General features: G+C 45.8%; 1 protein-coding gene across 1 annotated transcript in view; it reads right to left on the bottom strand.

Annotated features, from left to right (window-relative positions):
• LOC147671309 (glyoxylate reductase/hydroxypyruvate reductase-like) overlaps nt 1-20547 on the bottom strand; it is a 130685-nt gene that overhangs the window by 17690 nt on the left and 92448 nt on the right. Inside the window, exon 8 of the mRNA XM_086948085.1 lies at nt 11289-11419. Within this exon, the coding sequence (XP_086804211.1) occupies nt 11289-11419 (131 nt within the window). The remainder of the gene's footprint in view (nt 1-11288; nt 11420-20547) is intronic.

Raw genomic sequence — 20547 nt, 5'->3', positions numbered from 1 at the left:
AATGGCGCCTTGTAGGAGTCTGTAGCGTCCTAAGTGCTGCCTTCCCTGTAAGAGAGTATGGGAGCCCCACTGGTGAGTATAGAAAAAATGGGAGAGAAAGAATGTGGTGCAGAGAGCTGGTGCCTCTGTGTAGGAAGATGGCTCTTTATATAGAGGACCAAAACGAGGTACACTGTGTAAAGAGTCCAGGCAACCCTTATTGGTTTACAGAGGCAAAATGATAACACTAAATGCTCTTTTGTGGTAGTGTGGGCAAGCAGTTTAGGCTTATCAGAGGGTAGTGCTAACCATTAGTTGGTAGAGCCCGTATCCTTCTCCTGAGCAGTTATTGAACTTTGTCCTCCGCATTTTTTAGCACGAAGATCAAGCCGACGAAGCGCCCCTAGATGTAACACGACAATCTCATCACGACTGACTGAGATTAACTCGTAAACACTAAGGTACGACTGGTTTGTAACACCTCCGTAGAAACATCAGTACGTTACCGAGAAGTGACAACTTAGTGGTATTTTCTGTGCATTTCAGAATCAGCTCAGATACTAGAACGCGCCCAGTGAAGTACTATTGACTTCAGGCTAACATAGAGTTGAGGTTGGTAACACGAGTGCAAGGGTACTAATTTGGTTTAGAGTGTGTGACACGGGTAGGACGCTGTTGGAGAGACTCTGTGAGGCAGGTGTGGACGGCACGGCTCTGCTATGGTTTCATTCCTATCTGCGGGACAGGAGACAGGCTGTTTCCCTTCCCCCATTCCAATCCGCATTTGCACCCGTGCCCCAGGGAGTTCCCCAGGGCTCTTCCATCAGTCCCATCCTTTTTAACGTGTATCTTAAACCTTTGATCACGTTAATCAAGTCGTTCAGGATAAAAACGATCAACTATGCTGACGACACCCAGCTCATTCTTTCCTGGGAGGGAGAAGACTCCATCCCCTTAACTTCCTTCCACGACTGCCTAAGAGAGACGGCTGGGTGGTTGCACAAGAACTCCTTACAATTTAATTCCTCTAAAACAGAGGTTCTGTTTTGTGCTGGAAACAACATATCTCGCCAGTTCCCGAGCGATTTTTGGCCTCCAGAAACAAGGGACAAACCACAGCCAGTTACCTCGGTCCGCAACCTGGGAGCCATGCTCAATAACAAGCTGAGTATGGAAACCCAGGTCGCCAAAACAGTGGGAACCTGCTCAGCTCTTTTACGTTCCCTGCGTAAAATTATGCCACTCCTCCCTGCACAAGCTCGGGCGTTGATAGTCAGGTGCACTATTCTTAGTCGCCTCGACTATTGTAACGCTTTGTTACTTGAGTCTCCAGTTACGCTGCTAGACCGGCTTCAAAGAATTCAGTCAGCCGCTGCCAAGCTAGCTCTCGGCTGGACGAGGAGATCTTCGGCCACAGCGGCCTTAGCCGAGCTACACTGGCTACCTTTGAAGCAGCGTGTGGCTTTCAAGTCCCTCTGCATTGTCTTTAAGGCTCTGCACGGACTCGGGTCCAGACCTCTGCAAGCTCTGTTCTCGTGGTACACTCCTACCAGAGCCCTGTGATCGTCCTCAGCCTGTCTGGTAAAAGTGCCCAGATACAACAAAGCCAGAACTGGGGGCAGATCATTTAGGGTCGCAGCGGCTAAATTATGGAACAGTCTGCCCATCGACATACGCCAAATCTCACAACTCCTTCCCTTTTGGAAACGGATCAAGACCTGGTTATTCCCCTAATTCCTCCCGCTTGTTACCCGCTTTTGTTCTCCTCAGTTAGAGTATTCTCCAGCGCCAGGAAACCTGCAAGGTATCAGTTGCGCTATACAAATACTTAAAATAAATAAAATAATAAATAGTACACATTTCCCCTTGGGTTCCGAGGGCATAATGTATGGCATAAGGTTTTCTTTCTTTTCTCATCAGTCACATTAAAATACAACGTTGCAAGTTATTCACTTTCCTCTACTTTTAACCTTTTTACTCCTTTACTTCAGTCATTTCACTCATAAGAATGGCATGCATATAAATAGTTGTACACAGATTAATTCTGTTTAAAATTCTTTGACTGCATAATCTACATTGTTGAAGGACCACAACAAACAATATGAATTATTTAGATTTTTTCTAGATACAGCCCCTGAGGAAGGGCCAAGGGGCCCGAAATGCATAGGGCGTCGAAAGCAAGCTTAAAAATGTTAATGCCGGGGGAGGAGCTACGCCGCGAACCAAGATGGCCGCATAAACTCCCGGCTCCGCCGTCCTCCGCCGGCGGCATGTCTATCCTGTTGTTTATCCTCTACCCACGCCCTACGCCTGGATGCATGAAGGTTACCTGATGCCAACGGTGCCATCCCGGACTTTCTAACTTCTTCGGCGACGGAGTTCTGTCGTGTCCCATTTTTGGCCTACTCCTGGGCCGCCGCCGGGACCTCGATTTCTGCACTGTCCGTGTGGGAACTGATCAACATCGGCTGTGGGACCGAGATTGTGGCCGGTCTTCCGGATTTGGATAATTCCTTTCGCTTTCGACTTCATTGATGGAAGGTGCCGAGGGAGAGACATCGTGACGTGCTGCGATCCTCCTGCACCGTGGCTGGGGGCTGTGTGCCTGACCCTCGTTTCCTGGCCCGGGGGCGGACGGGCTGCACCCTCGGCCGGTGACTGTGCTCAGCGTGCCAGTTCGGGCGCCCCTGTTGTTGAGATCGCTTAAACGTGTGTCCGGAGCCCGGCAATGTGGGCTGGAGATTGTGTTCCCCTCCGTCCTTTGGGCCCCGGGATGGAGGGGATGGATACCGCACACTCATTGCGTTCTGTAATGGCAGCGATTAGGGCGCTCCGCTCACAACTTGCCGTCACATGTGTCTCCCTGGCGGCAAAGCTGGATGATGTCTGCTTGCGACCGGCCATTGACGCTGCAACACCTGAACAGCAGTTTGAGGTCCAGACAAGCGATTTGCTTCGCCATCTTGAGGTTCCCGAGCGGCGGCCCGACTTCGCTCCTTCGGGAGTCGGCCTCACTTCTCCTTTACCCGCTACAGTGCCTTATCTTACTTTCACGTTTCCTAGTCGATGGAGTATCGTCGCTAGAGGTTCTGTTCGTCAACGCCGAGTCTCAGGGTCCTGTCGAAGGGGACTACCGTTTTTCTTCTTCCCGACCCCCCTGTATAACGGAGGCCGCCATTTTGTGTCCGGACTTTGTTCCATCTTCAGTGCCTCGGACTGCCATGGACGCTTTGTCTGCTTCTGGTCGGCTGTGGCTTGGTTGGCACGTGCTCCGGAACGGATTCGCACTGGACAGGGCTGATTTCGACTTTGAGCTGTTCTGGCTCCTTGCCACTGCTATGGACCACCTGAGACGTTCCCTTTTACTACGTTTGTTGTGACTTTGGCGATCGATCTCCCTGTGATGCCTATAGGGTTGACTTCTACTTTCCTGGTATAGCTCAGTTCACTTTTGCCGGGACTGCACCGAAAATCTCACCGGGCCTGGGGCAGGGTGGGGGGGGGGGGTTTCTTATTGGTGAATGTCCTCCCCGTGATAATGCCGAATGTTTGCTTCGATTACTGATGATTGTGCCTTGGGGAGGTCACTGCCGGCGGGGGGCACCGGGTGTGGGTCTGTTTCTCTCCTCCTCCACTTTTTATACTTTTTCCCTACTGTGGGGCAGTTCCGGGGCGACAGGCACGCTGTTAGTGGGTTAGGCCGTAGCCATTACAGGGGTGCAGGGTGGCGGGTGCGGGGGGTTTGTTATTTTAGTTTGTTTTGTTCTATGGTCCCTATCGCTCTTTTCCGGCTTTGGGAGGGTTCTTTCCTCTTTGGTAGGGTTGGCTGTCTCTGGGCCTAGCACCTTTTTTCTTTTTCTGGCATCTCAACTAGCCTCTGTTTCTCTGTATTGGGGGTGGGCTCTCTGGGGTGATACTTGGGAATGTTGCTTTCTGTAATACTGCTTATTGTCCAGTCTTACCGCTGCGGCTGCTCAGATTATATAGTTGCTGTAGTCATAGCCTATCTCCGATTGTAAATGGGGTACGTCCCCCTTGTATCTTTTGAGTCCTTTTCATGTAAGGTGTGAAGTCCTTGTTGTTGCAGCCCCCTCTCTTCTTCTAAAATTTAAAAATGAAAACCTCATATCCTGTGTTGCGCACCCCACAGTCACGTCTGGTGTACTTCGAAATATCCTGATTGTAGATTGGCCTACGGTTCTCCTGTTTCTATTGATTGTCTTTGCGGCCGGCCATGATGGTTGTGGGCTTGCGCATGTATCTCCTTATTTTTTGAATAAAGGTTTAAAAAAAAAAAAAAAATGTTAATGCCATAACTAGGAATGTAAAAAGTTAATCCAATGAAACTCAGAATTGGTCATTAAGTGATTTACTTTTCGAAAAAGAAACAAGTAAACAACAATGAAAAAAACTATGTAATGATTGTTTGGATTATGTAATGGTTCTGTTATTTAACAATTGGAAAGATTTATGTTGATAAATTGAACAGTAGCACTCCAGCGGGAAGTGCAACAGTGCGCATTAGGTCAAGTGGTTTCGCTTGGTTTTTGTTAGTATTATAGATAAGCACAAAATGGATATTGTGCTAACCTAAGCAGCACGCATAACTAGAACGGTGTAATCGAGTTATATAAACTTATAGATAAGGTGTGCCCAGCCTTCACTTCACATCACTTTTTTCTGCACCATGGGATGCATCCTGAAATGGCAGTTTGCATGATGGTACTGAGGGGTCCCTTACGGTTGCATAATACATGCTGCAGCCCTAAGTGACACTCTTTAGCCTCCTTGCCATAGGTACCAGGGGTATTATTTTCTAGGGACTTAAAGGGGGGTGCTTACATTATGCCAACTGGGGGAACAAGTGTACAGTTTTAGGGAAAGGGAATTGGCACTGGGGACCTGGATAGCAGGAACCAAGTTCACTTCTGTCAAAATTGCATCAGATAGCAGGCAAAAAGTGGGGATGACCATGTCAAAAAGGTGCCCTTTCCTACACCCTGTCCTTGTACCTATTGGGTTTAGGAGCAGCAAGGAGCTCCAAATCCAGTTGCTGTGTTGTCAGATGGGAGCTTTGCTGACATCTCCGTGTGGGGATGGACGAACGGCCACTTTTGCAGTGCATCCAGCTCCTCCTGGAGTCTGTAGAAGATTGCCTTTTCCGAGTTGTCAGAGCCTGCCATTGATGAAATTCTCAGTGAAGAGGATAGTTTTGATGCCAGTGGTGGTCTTGGAGCAGAAAGTGGCCTGGAGTCGAGGTTGGACTCAGTGTCGGCACCGAAGTCTTTGGCTTCGAAGGTCCTCAAGGCTAGTGAAAGCTTTTGTGGCTCAACGGCATAGATGTGTAAATGCAGAAAGTGGTGTAGACTTCGAAGCCTTTGTTGGATGCAGTCTGGAGCCCAAAGGTGGTGGAAGCCTCGGAGCTGTGTGGCAGTAGAATGTCCTAATTCCTGACCCCCTTGGGGGTGGTGCTCTGCCTCTGTATGAGGCATTGTCGGAGGCTTGGTGTATGTTTCAGTGCTGGGCATACACACAACCCTTGCAGAGGACTTTGCTCGATAACCAGAGACTTGTCAGCGATGGAGGGACGTCCTTGCTCTACTCCCTCCTGAACCAAGTTGGAGAAAAATACCACCTGAAGACTGGATGACAGCTGTGGGGTGGAAAGTTCATAGATACAGGGTCCTCACCTTCTTCAACATCAAGCTGAGCTTCTTCACTGAAAAGGTTGGGGGTGTCATCGGAGGCCTTCCACAGCATCTTTTGGAGGGCCTATCTCCTTTTGTGTTACCAGAGGCCTGTCTTCAAGCACAAGGTGAGGCAGGCCGGACACATGGAGCTGTTGTGTTTGAAAGAGAGGCAGAGGTTGCACACTTCGTGATGATCGGATCATGGATAATTGCAGTGGCACGGGGGACAGCTTCGGAAAGGCATCCATTCCACCTGCCTGAGTGCATTTTTAGAAGAGAAGTCGCTGAAGATGAGGGGATGAAATCTCGTACAGAGCCAAAAATCCTGCTTTTGGGAGTTGATGGATGAGTCGATCTGCAAAAGTTGTCGAGATGAGTGCGGTTGCCCAAGGTTTCCCGATGAACGGATTTGAATTGCACTGTGTAGGCCTGAGCGGTAGTGTCAGGAATTAGACAAAACTCAGAGCCCCGGTAGTACATGTCTGGACCCGATGACGTGAAAAAAGATCTAAAATGGAGTCAGTGCTCATCCGCATTGCCAACTAAAGGAAGAGTCACAGTGGATTTTTTGACTCGAAAGACTTTCTATGAAGAAAAACAACTTGCAAACGTCTGAGCCCAACACTAGATGGGAGTAGTACGACGAGGATGTTTATCTAAGGCAACACATGCAACAAACACATTGTTTATGTGCATATGTTTCATCCTATACAGTCCCCTTTCAATTTGTATTTGAATTACACACTGCTGGGGACTGTAGTTATTTAGGATACAGCAGTATAAACAGTGCGTGAAAAAGGTGCTGAAATCCATTATGTAATCGATACTAGATATGCACACCATTAGAACTTTCTATGGACTGCTTAGCGGCGGCATTAACAGTGAAGAAAATGACTTACAGATTCATTTTGATTGAGGCTAACAAACCTCAACAGTTTTCTAGTGCAGCCTCAGAAATTGTGGCACTTTCCCCCTTGTACTCCACGGGTTTGATGGACCGATTTACCTAATATTACAAACAATGCATTTTCTCAGCACTTATCCTTTCCCCAATATCCCTGATGCAGTCATCTAGTCTAGATCAGTAGATCCTCCCATAAACCCTTTGCTTGTGACCATTGTCACGCCAGGCACTCCTGCAACAGACTCAAGTGTAATCTGGCATGTGGGCCTCAGGCAATGCAAGGGCCCTCATGCCTAGGAGGTGCACCTAGAGGGTGCATGACCCTCCTGAAAATGTCAAGCCGATCCGGCTGAAAAAGAGGTAGCAGCATTTGGAATGCTGGTACCCTTGCTGGGCTGGGGTGCACTTTCCCTACTAGAGAGTCATGTATGGCTCGAGGAAGGGCTGTACTTGCAGGGGCTGGAAATTGGACTTGGTGGCATTGATGGCGACGCCTAGGCTGTGCAAGAGATATATTGTGAGGTGGGTGTGCGCTTGGCATTGCTACTGCGTTGCGCTCCTGATCACCTAATCGTCCAGGTAAGGGAAGACATGGACACCGCTCCTTCTGAGGTGAGCAGCTACCACAACAAGGCACTTTGTGAACACCCTGGGAGCTATGGTTACTCTAAAAGGCAGCACTTTGAACTGACAATGCGGACCACAAACCGGAGGAACCTTCGATGTGCAGGGTAGATGGCAATGTGGAATTAGGCATCCTTCAGGTTGAGGGCGATCATATAGTCGCCTTGCTGTAGTAGAGGAATGACACCCAGGAGTGTCACCATGTGGAAGTGTTCTGAGCGGTTGTGCTTGTTGGGTGGCCTCAGGTTGAGGATGGATCATAGAGACCCATCCTTTTGGGGAATCGGGAAGTTTAAAGAGTATACCCCTTCGACGCAGTGGTGTGGCAGAGTAGGTTCGATGGCTCCTTTTTTGAGTAGTGCATGTATCTCCTCTTGGAGCAGATGCTGATGTTCCAGGGATAACCATTATAATAATGGGGTAACCCTAAAGGTACTGGACCTGGGTGATTACTAGTATAAACAGACAATGGTCCAAGACCCAATTTTTTCAAAAATGAAAAATCAAAGATTTAGCAACTCAAGGTGTGCATAAAATTCACAACCCAAACACAATTAAATGAAAAACAAAAGAATAGGCAACAGTAATAAATTCAAGCTTTTTATGCATTTGATTCATGCTTGGGATTCAGAATTATATCTACACATTTTTACATTTTATATACAATGCCCCGTATCAAGAGCGTGCAGTAAAAGAAAGGAAAGTGTCAAAGGGCGTGATGGTGATGAGGTGAAAACGGAGGACAGAAATCACACAGAGTGTATAAAAAGTTATTCTGTATTGATCAGAAGAAACAGTCAACAAAGGACTAGAGCAATAAACCCTGGCCACATTAGTAGGTCAAATATACAGTCCTTAGTCATGTTCATGAGACATTAGATGTATAAATGTCTGCACTGAAGGGAATGTAACATTAGTGGTCCAGGTATTCTTAATTATGTGTCGACGTTTCGACTCGTCTTGGGGCCTTGCGGTTAGTTAGTCCTGGGCCATGCAAGTCTTCTTCAGGACGGATATAACGGGGCAAGGGATCAAGTAGATGACCCTACAGGAAATACAAATATCAGTGAGGATGTTGCCTATTTTCTATTAAAATTGAAACCTAGGGGAGGGTTCAAAATTAGCTTACCCTTCACAAGTTGGGGGGTAACTCAGTCTTTTCAGATTCGTGAAGGTGTCTTAGAGGTCCTCTGAAAAAATCAAAGAGGAACCTATGCATTACAATAATGCTAGCCCAGTGGAAAATTAATTGCCAGAATGAATGAAAGTTCAATTATGGGCACTTGTACAGCTACCAGGAATCATCCCATATTGTTGTGCCTAATTGAACTGAGGAGACATATTCTCTATATTGATCTCATGATTAACATAGGAACCTCAAGTACAAACATAAGGTAATCAACTATACACTTATACTGGTCATTCTGGCAATTAATTTTCCACTGGGCTAGCATTATTGTAATGCATAGGTTCCTCTTTGATTTTTTCAGAGGACCTCTAAGACACCTTCACGAATCTGAAAAGACTGAGTTACCCCCCAACTTGTGAAGGGTAAGCTAATTTTGAACCCTCCCCTAGGTTTCAATTTTAATAGAAAATAGGCAACATCCTCACTGATATTTGTATTTCCTGTAGGGTCATCTACTTGATCCCTTGCCCCGTTATATCCGTCCTGAAGAAGACTCGCATGGCCCAGGACTAACTAACCGCAAGGCCCCAAGACGAGTCGAAACGTCGACACATAATTAAGAATACCTGGACCACTAATGTTACATTCCCTTCAGTGCAGACATTTATACATCTAATGTCTCATGAACATGACTAAGGACTGTATATTTGACCTACTAATGTGGCCAGGGTTTATTGCTCTAGTCCTTTGTTGACTGTTTCTTCTGATCAATACAGAATAACTTTTTATACACTCTGTGTGATTTCTGTCCTCCGTTTTCACCTCATCACCATCACGCCCTTTGACACTTTCCTTTCTTTTACTGCACGCTCTTGATACGGGGCATTGTATATAAAATGTAAAAATGTGTAGATATAATTCTGAATCCCAAGCATGAATCAAATGCATAAAAAGCTTGAATTTATTACTGTTGCCTATTCTTTTGTTTTTCATTTAATTGTGTTTGGGTTGTGAATTTTATGCACACCTTGAGTTGCTAAATCTTTGATTTTTCATTTTTGAAAAAATTGGGTCTTGGACCATTGTCTGTTTATACTGATGTTCCAGGGATAGTCTGTGTCTGCGGGGGTGGCGGGGAGGTGTTTGTGCGAGTTCTAGACAGTACTACTCTGCTATAATATCTAGAACCCAGGGGTCTGAGGGGATATTATTTATTAGTCAGACATGCTGAACAGCTGTACTTTCACTATCCTGTTTAAGTACACAGATCCAGCAATAGGCAGTACCAAGAAGCGTCCAGGCATTCAAGCGCTTTATACATATAATTTTCATCTCTGCCCAGTGAGACAGAAACCTTTGCAATCTTCCCTCGAAGGGTGTTAGATGGTCAGTTGGGAGGTTAAGAGGGTCACTGTTTGGGAGGTGTGGCCCCTTTGGGGCTGCATCTTTTCCCTGCCCCTTCCATAGTTGCCTATGTATTCTTCCCGGTAGTAACCACGAAAGGGTGTTTGCGGCTGTCTGGTGAAAGATGTCGATGTCTCAAGGGTGGTTGTCTTTGCCCCTCCACAACACTGTGTGCAGCGAAAGGAACCTGGGGTCTGAAAGGCAAACATGCTTTGGCTGTCTCTGTGTCCTTCTTAATTTTCTCCAACAACTCATCAACTTGCGTGCCGAACAGATGCTCGCCAAGGAAAGGCAAGTTGAGAAGATGTTGCTGCATCTATGGTTTGAATCCAGACAAGTGCAACAAGTGGCCCAGCAAATGAAAACACTGGTGTTGATGCTTTGAGCAGCGGTGTCTGTGCATCAAAAGCGCATCTAATATTGTTTTTGGAAATTATTTTACCTTCTGCCACCAACTCCTGACCCTGTTTCCTAAATTGGTCTGAAAGGTGCTGAATTAGGTTTTCCATCTCATCCCAGATGGCTTGGTCGTATCGCGACAGCAGGATGACTGAACTGGCATTTCACCGAGGGAGGGCAAATTGAGCAGCGACACATTTGCCCACCGCATCAATCTTTTGAACGTGCGTTACAGTGGCGTGCCACAACAACAAATATTATGGATTTCAGGGGATTTAGACAACTGTAGTCAAACTGTTGACCCAACAAGAAGCCTGGAATTCAGTTTTACTGATTCTGAAAGGTCTAAAACCAATGCATACCAATGCCAGAATCACCTTTAAGGACACTTGCTTTACTACAAAGGCCCCACCAACCTTATTGTTCTAAAACAGCACTTCATCTTTGAAGCAGTATGACCCTTTTGACCAACACCTATTTCAGATGCCAAGAACAACCTTTATCTTGAAGGAGGAGGCTCATATTTCTCCATTCAGATACTCCTGATATGGAATAAGCTCCCAAAGACTATCCACAGAACACCAACTACTTCACTTTCAGATAAAATGTGCATCCACGCCTCAAAACAGGACGTGCATGGAGTTATTTGGGTAGCAGAGCAACATACAAGTTGTAGTGCATACAAGACATTCTATAAACAATCATTCATCAAAAACATCTCATTGCAAAGACTTTTGAAGTTTCAAGGTACTTTTCCCCTACTAGGAATGAGGTCTGAAGTTGAAGCTGAAGTGACCTGCAATCTGAATTACTCTTATAACAGATTAAGGTTGTCACCTACGCAACACTGTCATGCCTTTCCACAGCTCCATGTATTTTGTGTGTTTACTTGGTTTTCACTTTCTTCTAATGAGTCATCTACACTCTGGCTCTTCAGAACCATCTGTCGGGCCCTTAAAGCCAATAGAGGTAGAAGCCTTCAGAGTGGGGTGAAAGGGGAGAAAACATTCTTCATGCATTAAAAGAGGAAATTATGGCTGCAGCAAAGGAGTTTCTGAAACTTTACACAAGGATTTGTAGTTATCTTCTCCACCTAAATGTGTTTTTTTTTAATACTGGACAACACACTTCATACAAAGTTTAAAATGGCTATAATTACCACAATTCTTCAAGGAGAGGAGTGGATGGTCAACTGGAAGTGGTTCTGGAACAGTGACATCCAGTCCAGCAGCTGCTATCTGGCCACTGGACAAAGCCTTGTACAAGTCCTCCTGGTTCACCACAGATCCTCTGAAATAGAAAAAATAAAATTACTATCTAAGTTAAACATTTACTTGGTGCTCAATCATTAAATATGAGCATACAATGTTTTACACCATGAAAGCCTCTAGTAATGCTGGGTATCCTGACACGTCTCAATTTAGTTTCAGGAACTGGAGGACAAGAAAGCCATTAATATGGCTAGATTTGCAGGACACATTTGTTTATTGCCCACCTTCTAAGGTCAAAGGAGTTGTACCTGCCATTACATGTGCACGGTTGCTCTCTCCTTCTCACATGCATTTGAATCGAAATATGTTGTTTTCTAGTGTTCACTTAAAAGATGTTGTGCTCACTGATATAGGTTTAAAATCTTGCTACCATATTTATATGGAGACATTTTTTCTAGTGCTGTGTTTGCACAAGAGTAGTGACCAGGCCCGGTCTTATGACAGCAATAATACCTGCAACCAAGTCAGGTGAGCAATGCAAGAAGAAAGGGGTGCTTGGGTTTGGTGTACGTGACTTCGACTGGGGGGTGAACATCAGCAAAGGTGCTGTGGCGTATGGCTGAAGCGCAAGACATGTTATAGGAGCCTGGTGAGGTGCCACTGTTGGACAGAGAAGACCAGAGTTGCTGGACGTCAGCCCTCCCCCACAGTTGGTGATGGGAGAGTGCATTCTGGGAATCTATACCTGGGACAGATCCTTTCAGAGGACCGGGAGATTACCCTTTGACAGGGTATTAGTAGGCTAGCCCTGAACACCTGGTGTGCATTGTTATCAGGCTATCCTATTCTAAGGTTATCTTTGCTGTACAAGATAGTGAAAGAGATGAAGAGGAGCCAATCAGAGCCCAGATCCACTGGTATTCCCTGAAAGAGTAAGGCAAAGATGCCCAGTGAGGGGTATTTAGTCTGCCCATCTTTTAGTGTTGCTTTATATGACCCAGGAGAAAAGCCCCACTAGACCTTCTTAACCACATCGCTGCTTGAGAGATTCCTCTGCTGTGCTGGACAGCAATAAAAACGGGTGTGGTCATGACGAGCTCAGCTCGTCATGAGCACAGGAGCACTGTACTGCATGACGAGCTGAGCTCGTCATGAGCATGGAAGGGGTTATGTGATAACGTCACTTGCCTCCTTGCTCAGAGCGCAAACTCAAAGGGTGGAGTAAACAGACACTCCCAGGGCAACCTCACCAGAGCGCAAAGGTCCATGTCTCAAGTGTGAAGAGACATGAAAGTGATGTAGCACCTCATTAATGGGAATGAAGGCTGCTAGGCTCCAATTGCCATGTGTGTGTGAATCTCTTTGTGGTCATCAAGATGGCTCTCCTGAGTCGTCTATGTATTAGGGAATGTTTGTCAATACAGATCATAGTACAGTACTCAGCAGGCTCATTTATTCACCGGGACTAGTTGCTGTACTCAGCGTGCACCTTTGTTTTGTTGTACAGCAAATACTCCTTGAGATTAAAGAAGAAAGCACATACTTTAGGTGGTATTGGATTTGGGACAGTTGATGGTATGCACTCTGGTATCCCTAAGTCAAAAGTTATAGTTGTATAGTAGCCTCATGTAGTTCAATGCAAGCACTGGAGAAGGATAAATAAACCCACACAGCCAACAGCATTAGTTAAGAGATGAATACTCCCAATGGGTGGAACTAAGACATGATTGACAGACGTCCCCAATTAATATGCTGGAAGAGGCGGTCAAAGTAAGCCAAATGATGGAAAGAGACAGCCCAAAGTTCACTTTATGTAGAATGTTAGCAATAGGTCTACTTCACAGGTTGGCAGTCAAAATCCAGACCTTAAAGGTAGTTAAAGAATTTAGTTATTTTCCGAGTTATAGAATGTAAACTCATTGTATATTTTCTAAAGAAGCAGTATTTTCAAAAATACTTAACTGATTCACACAAGGGATGAACACACCAACACACAACCATTGCACTCATAAGGAGAAATATGCTCCAGTTCACCACTCTCCAGATGTGCTTTCTAAAGAACCCAAGTAGGAAAAGTTGTTTGTGCAAATCGTTTGCGTTAACCCATTCTATATAGGTTCTGTTGTGGGAGACCAGCAATTCTGTTCAGCTGGGTAAAACTGTAAATTGTACTGAAATTAAGCATTAACTAGGACTGCAAGACATTACTGCCAGCATGCATTGGTAATGCACCATCTCGTAGATCTATTGGTGGCAAAATAAAAATAGAAAATCAAATTGCTGTTTGAACACAAGTTCCTACTACTGACATTTCGGGCACTTAAAATGAATACAGGCAGGACCAAACGTTTAATACTACCAGTCCACAATGATTTAGATTGGAGGAAAACCATGCAGCACACACAGCACTGCTCAGCCATTACTCAAGTGTGCGGTACCAGAATTAGTCCAGCAGAAGATTTATACATTTTCTTAAGACAAGTTAAGCTGTAGTTTCAGTTATTACCGTTTTTAATGGTACTCTTTAATATTGTGGTATTAACCAATAGCAAAGTAATTGCTTGTGGGTGTAATGATTTCACCTTGAGCAGTAGCCAGTTGAAGCTGATTTTAAGTGTTGGGGAGCGCTTGCACCTTCTGCAAAATGCAATACAGTAATAACACTTGAACTAATTCTAAGATACTGCCCTGTGTGCAGGCAATTATATTGGCATCTTATTAATGAACCTACTGAGTCCACTTCACAGAATGAAGATGTAATGTGTGGTTAGATACAGACTCTGCCAGAAAAGACATTACCAAAGGTAAAGTAACGTGTTCTTCTGATAGACATGACCTCACCTTATGAGTATATAACAAAGCAGTACACCTCAGCTGGTGGGGCTGTGGAATGACTCGGACCAGGAAATCCCACAAGACAGTCCAGGCAAAATGCCCATCCCTCCTGGACTGGGCTAATGAGTCAGTAATGCTGTGTGAACGTGCGCAGGGATAGCCACGTCGAAGTATTTGAACAACGCATCTTACAAGAGATAGAAGCCCTGGAATTGAATCAAGAGCGCCAGCAGGGACAGAATATGAGCAGTGACGATTGGTTGGCGGTGAGGTGTTTACAACAGAATACCGCCATCACAATTAAGCCAGCCGATAAAGGCGGAGCGGTCGTTGTGCTCAACACTGCGGATTACGAAGCAGAAATATTAAAACTGTTAGGGGTCCGCACTAATTACCATCTCCTTATGCGTGATCCCACTTCTGAACTCCTTGATACCATCAAGCATATGGTGGCTGATGCTGTGGCTAAAAGGTGGATTACCCCGAAAGAAGCAGATTTTATCATCAACACTAAGCCTCGGGGACCGGCATTTTACATACTGCCCAAAATCCACAAACCCCAACGCCCGCCTCCTGGTCGCCCAATTGTTTCGGGGATCCAATCTGTTCTAGAACCCCTATCCCAGTTTGCAGATTTTTTTCTTAGGGAAGCAGTGGTCACGCAAAAATCCTATGTACAGGATACCACTGACATTGAATACTTTAAACAACATCGATTTTAATCCAGAGACCAAAATGCTGGTCACCATCGACATTGAGTGGTTGTATACCAGCATCCCCCAGGATGCCACGCTGGTGGCAGCAGCGAGGGCCCTGGGGGCTATGGAATGGTTTTACGACAAGCTGCAGACATTTTTTTTGCAATGCATAGAGCTGGCACTTACCAAATATTTTTGGGAATATAGGGGCCAGCTAGAATTGCAGACATCAGGGACCTCGATAGACATTTGCCCCCAGTCTGGCCTGCATATATGTGTGCCAGTTCGAGGAGAATGTGGTATATCATCCCTCCAATCCATACTTGACAAACATTGCAGTATTGAAAAGATATATCGACGACGTCCTCTGTATCTGGACAGGTACAGAGGACCTACTCCAGATGTTTTTATAGTGGCTCAACCAAGCGGACACCAGTCTTCGGTTCACCTGGACTATCAGCAATAGGTCAGCGGTGTATCTTGATGTGGATATTACTATGATGGATCACAAACTGACTACCAGCGTACATCACAAGAGCACTGACTGAAACTCTTTCCTCCACTACAAATCTTTTCATCCTAGAGCCCTCAGGGATAACCTTCCAGTAGGGCAGTTCTTGAGATATCGGCGTAACTGCTCCACCACTGAAGCCTTCATGAATCAATCAGAGGAGCTCGTCACTAAACTTAAGAATAGAGAATATCCAGTGAAGGTCATAAAACATGCACGGAAGAGGGCATTAAACACTCCACGTGAGGCACTCCTGGAAAGAAATGACAAAGAGAAGCAGATTTGTCTTCCAGTGATTACCACTTTCGACCCTCTGTCCACCAGAATGAGACAAATTATCAGAAAGCATTGGTCCATTTTTGACACACAGACGAGCAAGATGCCGGCCCCCCAGGTTCGCCTGTAAAAGGGCATCCACCTTACGGGATAAGGTGGTCCACACTCGATGCCCCTTGGTAGTCCAGCAGAGTACCATTCCCTCTGTGTGCAGCTACACCTCGGCAACGAAAAGCGTTGTTTTGCAGGGTGGGAGAACTTGGTTCCTAAACCGCTTCAGTAACTGTAACACATCACACGTCATTTACAGACTGACTTGCAGCTGTGGGCTGTACTACATTGGTTTTACCTCTCGGAAAGTAAAAATTTGCATACAAGAACATCTAAGTACGATAAGAGCCAAGGAACTTACTACCCGCCTAGTACAACATTTCATTGAGAAGGGACATGACCAAAAAGATCTCACATGGACAGTCCTAGAGAAGGTAGTTGGAGAGACACACAATTTAGATTTAATTCTAGCAAGAAAAGAGGCAAAGTTGATTTTTTCAGAAAAGGCAGACCGGGAGGGGCTTTTTGAAAATATCGAATGGAACAAAGTGAGTAGGAGGTAAAATCCTAGTATCTCCAGTAATCACTATTTTAGGGCACCTGTATCTTGCTCGCCTGTTACATCGGCTTACAGTTCAGGGTGTAAGCTTGATTGTTCTCTTATCCAAAGAAATCAACAACTTTTCGAGCCCGCTCGGTTTTTGTCTGCCTTGTTGTTAATCGGATGATCCTCACTGCCCGAATATTTTTGTGATAAGTTTTGTGTGCCCCTGTCAGGCGGGAATGAGCATGCACTGAGTATTTAATAACTTCACAACACTCTGCCTGGTGTGTGAGCACGAATATAACCATTGACTTCTGACCTCAGAAATAAGGGGGTATGTCCCCTTTTATACAATGACCCCCGCACTGACTACACTTCACTATGCGTTGTTTCTCTGGATTCGTTACATCTCGCCGTTTAATTGTAATTATTCCAAAGACAGCGAGGTGTCCCTTCTGCAAACAACAATATACCTACCTAAGATGGACACCGTAGTTGCTCCTGACGTGTATCGTCATACAACGTGGTGGGCGTGGTCAGGAATCGCGGCTACTTCCGCGTTCAGACGGGAACATGGCTGTGGGACCGTCGGAAGCGCCGGAGGGACGCGGCACGAGTAAGGCTTTATGTAACTATAGAAATGTTTGCGCCTTTGATGTATGAATGTTTTTAATAACGGGCACTTGGTTACGAGATGCGTGATTAGACATCTTTGGTTGACCGCCAGTGCGCGGCACAGGGGGTCCGACTACCCGGGTATGCAACCTTTCTTCTCTAAAAAAACATGTCGGGTGCATGATGATGTGGAGGATTAACTCCCACCTTTCAAGTACATTACCATCTTGGCAAACGCTGTTGGGTTGAGTGACGGTTAGTTCAGAAGAGAGTAGTATCACGGTGTGTGGTATGAGGCAAACCCGTTGGGAATAGCGGGCTGTCCCTCATGAAGAATGTAGATTGGAGCACGGAAGTGATATCTATATCTTTGCCTGACATGCAACAATTCTTTTTTATACATTGATTTTCCCAGGGGGCTTGAGATACACTAAGCCACTGGCGGACACGTGATCACGTGACACGGGGTCCCCTGTAGGATTGCCGGTACGCTCTGATTTAGCAAGCATAAGGTAAGTCTCTGTTCCACATGTCCACGTATGTTTTGTGTAAGTGACCGCAAATGCAGACCCTCGGCTGAGGGCTTTTATGATTTCACCTCTGTGTTCTGTTTTAATCCTTGACGCAGGTCCGACATAAATATAAGTGTGAAGACTAAGAACTGAGAACCCCAGATTGCCCTGATGAAATTGCTGAAAGTGGAGCAATGAAACATGTCAGCACTATCTGAATATGGATGGTATATGAAGACCCATTTTTAATTTGGGAGGCTTGCAGCACCAGAATAAAGACAGAGAGCTAGCAACCCTTACCATATAATTTTTAAATTTTGGTTGAACTTAACATGTTGGTTTATTTTTCTTCGGGGTTCTAGGTGCATTGGTACACCGTTTACAAGAGTGCACATTGGTATTGTTTATTTCTTTTACATACCACTATTATTATTTATACACTTGGTTATACTTGGTCATTTCTTACACACTATATACAGAGAGAGTGATGATGAGAAGTGGGTATACTGGCAATTGTTAACCATGAACCCCCTCAGGAGTTACGACCGTGAGGCACTCTCTCTGTTTTCACACATTTTTTGTGGTTTTGGGGACCTGTGTCTGTTTTTCCTTTCCTAAACCTACATCCTTGACCCATGAGATTAGTGTTACCTAACACACTTGAAGGATCTAGATCAGAGTTATTCAAACTGTGGGGCGCGCCCCCCTGGGGGGGCGTGACGCCATCTCAGGGGGGGCGCGAACTCCACTAGCACCATAAAATGTCACCTTTCATTGTTCCCCACGGTGGCGAGGCAGAGTGGGGCTGCAGGGGCCCTAAGAAGGGGTGAAGACTATCAATACCTCATTAACATGTCAAAAGGTCTTTAAAGACGGGAAACAGGCTCCAGTAGAACGGCGAAGTCCGGGCGGCGCTGTGACCACTGCCCGGCATGGAGACTTCTCTTCCCCCACCTCGCTGAGAGAGACCCCTTTCCCTCTCCCCCCCCATCCCCGACACCGCTGAACGTTTTCTTCAGTGACCTAAACATCTACATTATGGCAACACAAATCACTTTTCAAGTGAAGGCATCAACTATATCAGGAGAGAAGTATGTATTCCAATGCAGTTTTGTCAGACTGCAACTCGTTTTCCTTTATTGCTGGTGCCAAGTCTATCGGGGCTGACGCTCCTGTAACAATATGGAGCACCAAAGCAAGCAGCTTTCCGGGTTGCGATTCTAGCCAGTTTGAAACACTGGTACAGCAAGTGTGTATTGTGCCCTAATGCAAGCATGCAAGTAAGGAATGATAGTACGACAGCCTTAACTGAGGTTTAGCTGTCTCATTATGCCACTGGGCCCTGGTGTCCAGTACCTGCAGCACCAATGATGCCTACAACTCTGCGAAGTAGATTGTCTGCTCTGCCCACTCCGCGCAGCTAGAAAAGGCAAATCATGTGCACTGGTTAATGCTATCTGGGCAAAGGTTTCACTTCATTAGCACCTGCTTTATTCCAGAATACAGCAATAAGCATAAACAAGACAACCTTTTCAAACCCTGTAACAACTGTTGCGATTGTTTTCTGTATAAAAAAAATAAAAATCGCGGTGCCATCACACCACGACTTTTACATCGCAGTATCGTTTGAATCGCATGCATTCACTATGCATGCGACAACGGCGCGATGCCGTTAGCATCACATGCGATTACAGCGCTTACCGCAACTGTCAACTTTTTGTAATGCGGTAACTTATTGTAATGCGGTGTCAAATGCCAAACACAAGCACGAGGCTAGGTTCCTGCAGGGTCAACTTATTGTAATGCACAAGAGGTTCCTGCTCTGGTCGAGGCTTTGGAAACATGCAAGTATGGCATGAAAAACAAAACACAAGCACGAGGCTTTGTGAAATAACTATAATTGTGCATGAAATAAGTATATTTCTGCATTACATTATTGTGTGCCAAGAGGTTGGTGGTGGATGTATGAGTGATGGGATGGATGGATGATGAATGGATGGGTGCCTGATGGATGGATGGATGGGTGCCTGATGGATGGTTGGATGGATGGGTGCATGATGGATGGATGGATGCATGGATGGGTGGATGGTGTATGGGGGGGATGGATGGATGGATGGATGGATGAATGAAGGAAGGAAGGAATATATGGATGGATGGATCGATGCCTGATGGATGGATGCCTGATGGATGGATGGGTGCATGATGGGTGGATGGATGCATGATGGGTGGGTGCATGATGGGTGGATGAATGATGGGTGGATGCATGGGTGGATGGATGGGTGGGTGCATGATGGATAATGGATGGGTGGATGTATGGGTGCATGGATGCATGCATGATGTGTGGCTGGTGGTTGTATGGGGGGATGGATGGATGGGTGGATGGGTGAATGATGGATGGATGGATGGATGCATGATGGGTGGATGGATGGATGCATAATGGATGGATGGATGGATAATGGATGGATGGATGCATAATGGATGGATGGATGCATAATGGATGGATGGATGCATAATGGATGGATGGGGGGATGGATGCATGCATGATGGGTGGATGGATGCATGATGGGTGGATGGATGCATGATGGGTGGATGGATGCATGATGGGTGGATGGATGCATGATGGATGGATGGATGGATGGATGGATGCATGATGGATGCATGATGGATGGGTGGGTGCATGATGTATGGATGGATGCATGATGGGTGGATGGATGGATGGGTGGGTGCATGATGGATGTATGGATGGATAATGGATGGGTGGATGTATGGATGCATGATGTGTGGCTGGTGAATGTATGGGGGATGGATGGATGGGTGAATGATGGGTGGATGGGTGAATGATGGATGGGTGAATGATGGATGGGTGAATGATGGATGGGTGAATGATGGATGGATGGGTGAATGATGGATGGATGGATGGCTGCATGATGGGTGGATGGGTGAATGATGGATGGATGCATGATGGATGGATGGATGGATGGGGTCATGTGGATGGATGGATGGGTGGATGGGTGGATGGATGCATGGATGCTGCAATGCCAAACACAAGCATGAGGCTTTGAAAACATGCAAGTACGGCATGAAAAACTAAACACAAGCACGAGGCTTTGTTCCTGAGGTTCCTGCGATGCCAAACACAAGCACGAGGCTTTGGAAACATGCAAG

The sequence above is a fragment of the Lissotriton vulgaris genome, unplaced genomic scaffold (genome assembly GCF_964263255.1).
Source record: "Lissotriton vulgaris unplaced genomic scaffold, aLisVul1.2 SCAFFOLD_2606, whole genome shotgun sequence".
In the NCBI taxonomy this organism is placed as follows: domain Eukaryota; kingdom Metazoa; phylum Chordata; class Amphibia; order Caudata; family Salamandridae; genus Lissotriton; species Lissotriton vulgaris.
This window is presented reverse-complemented; position numbering and strand designations above follow the sequence as displayed.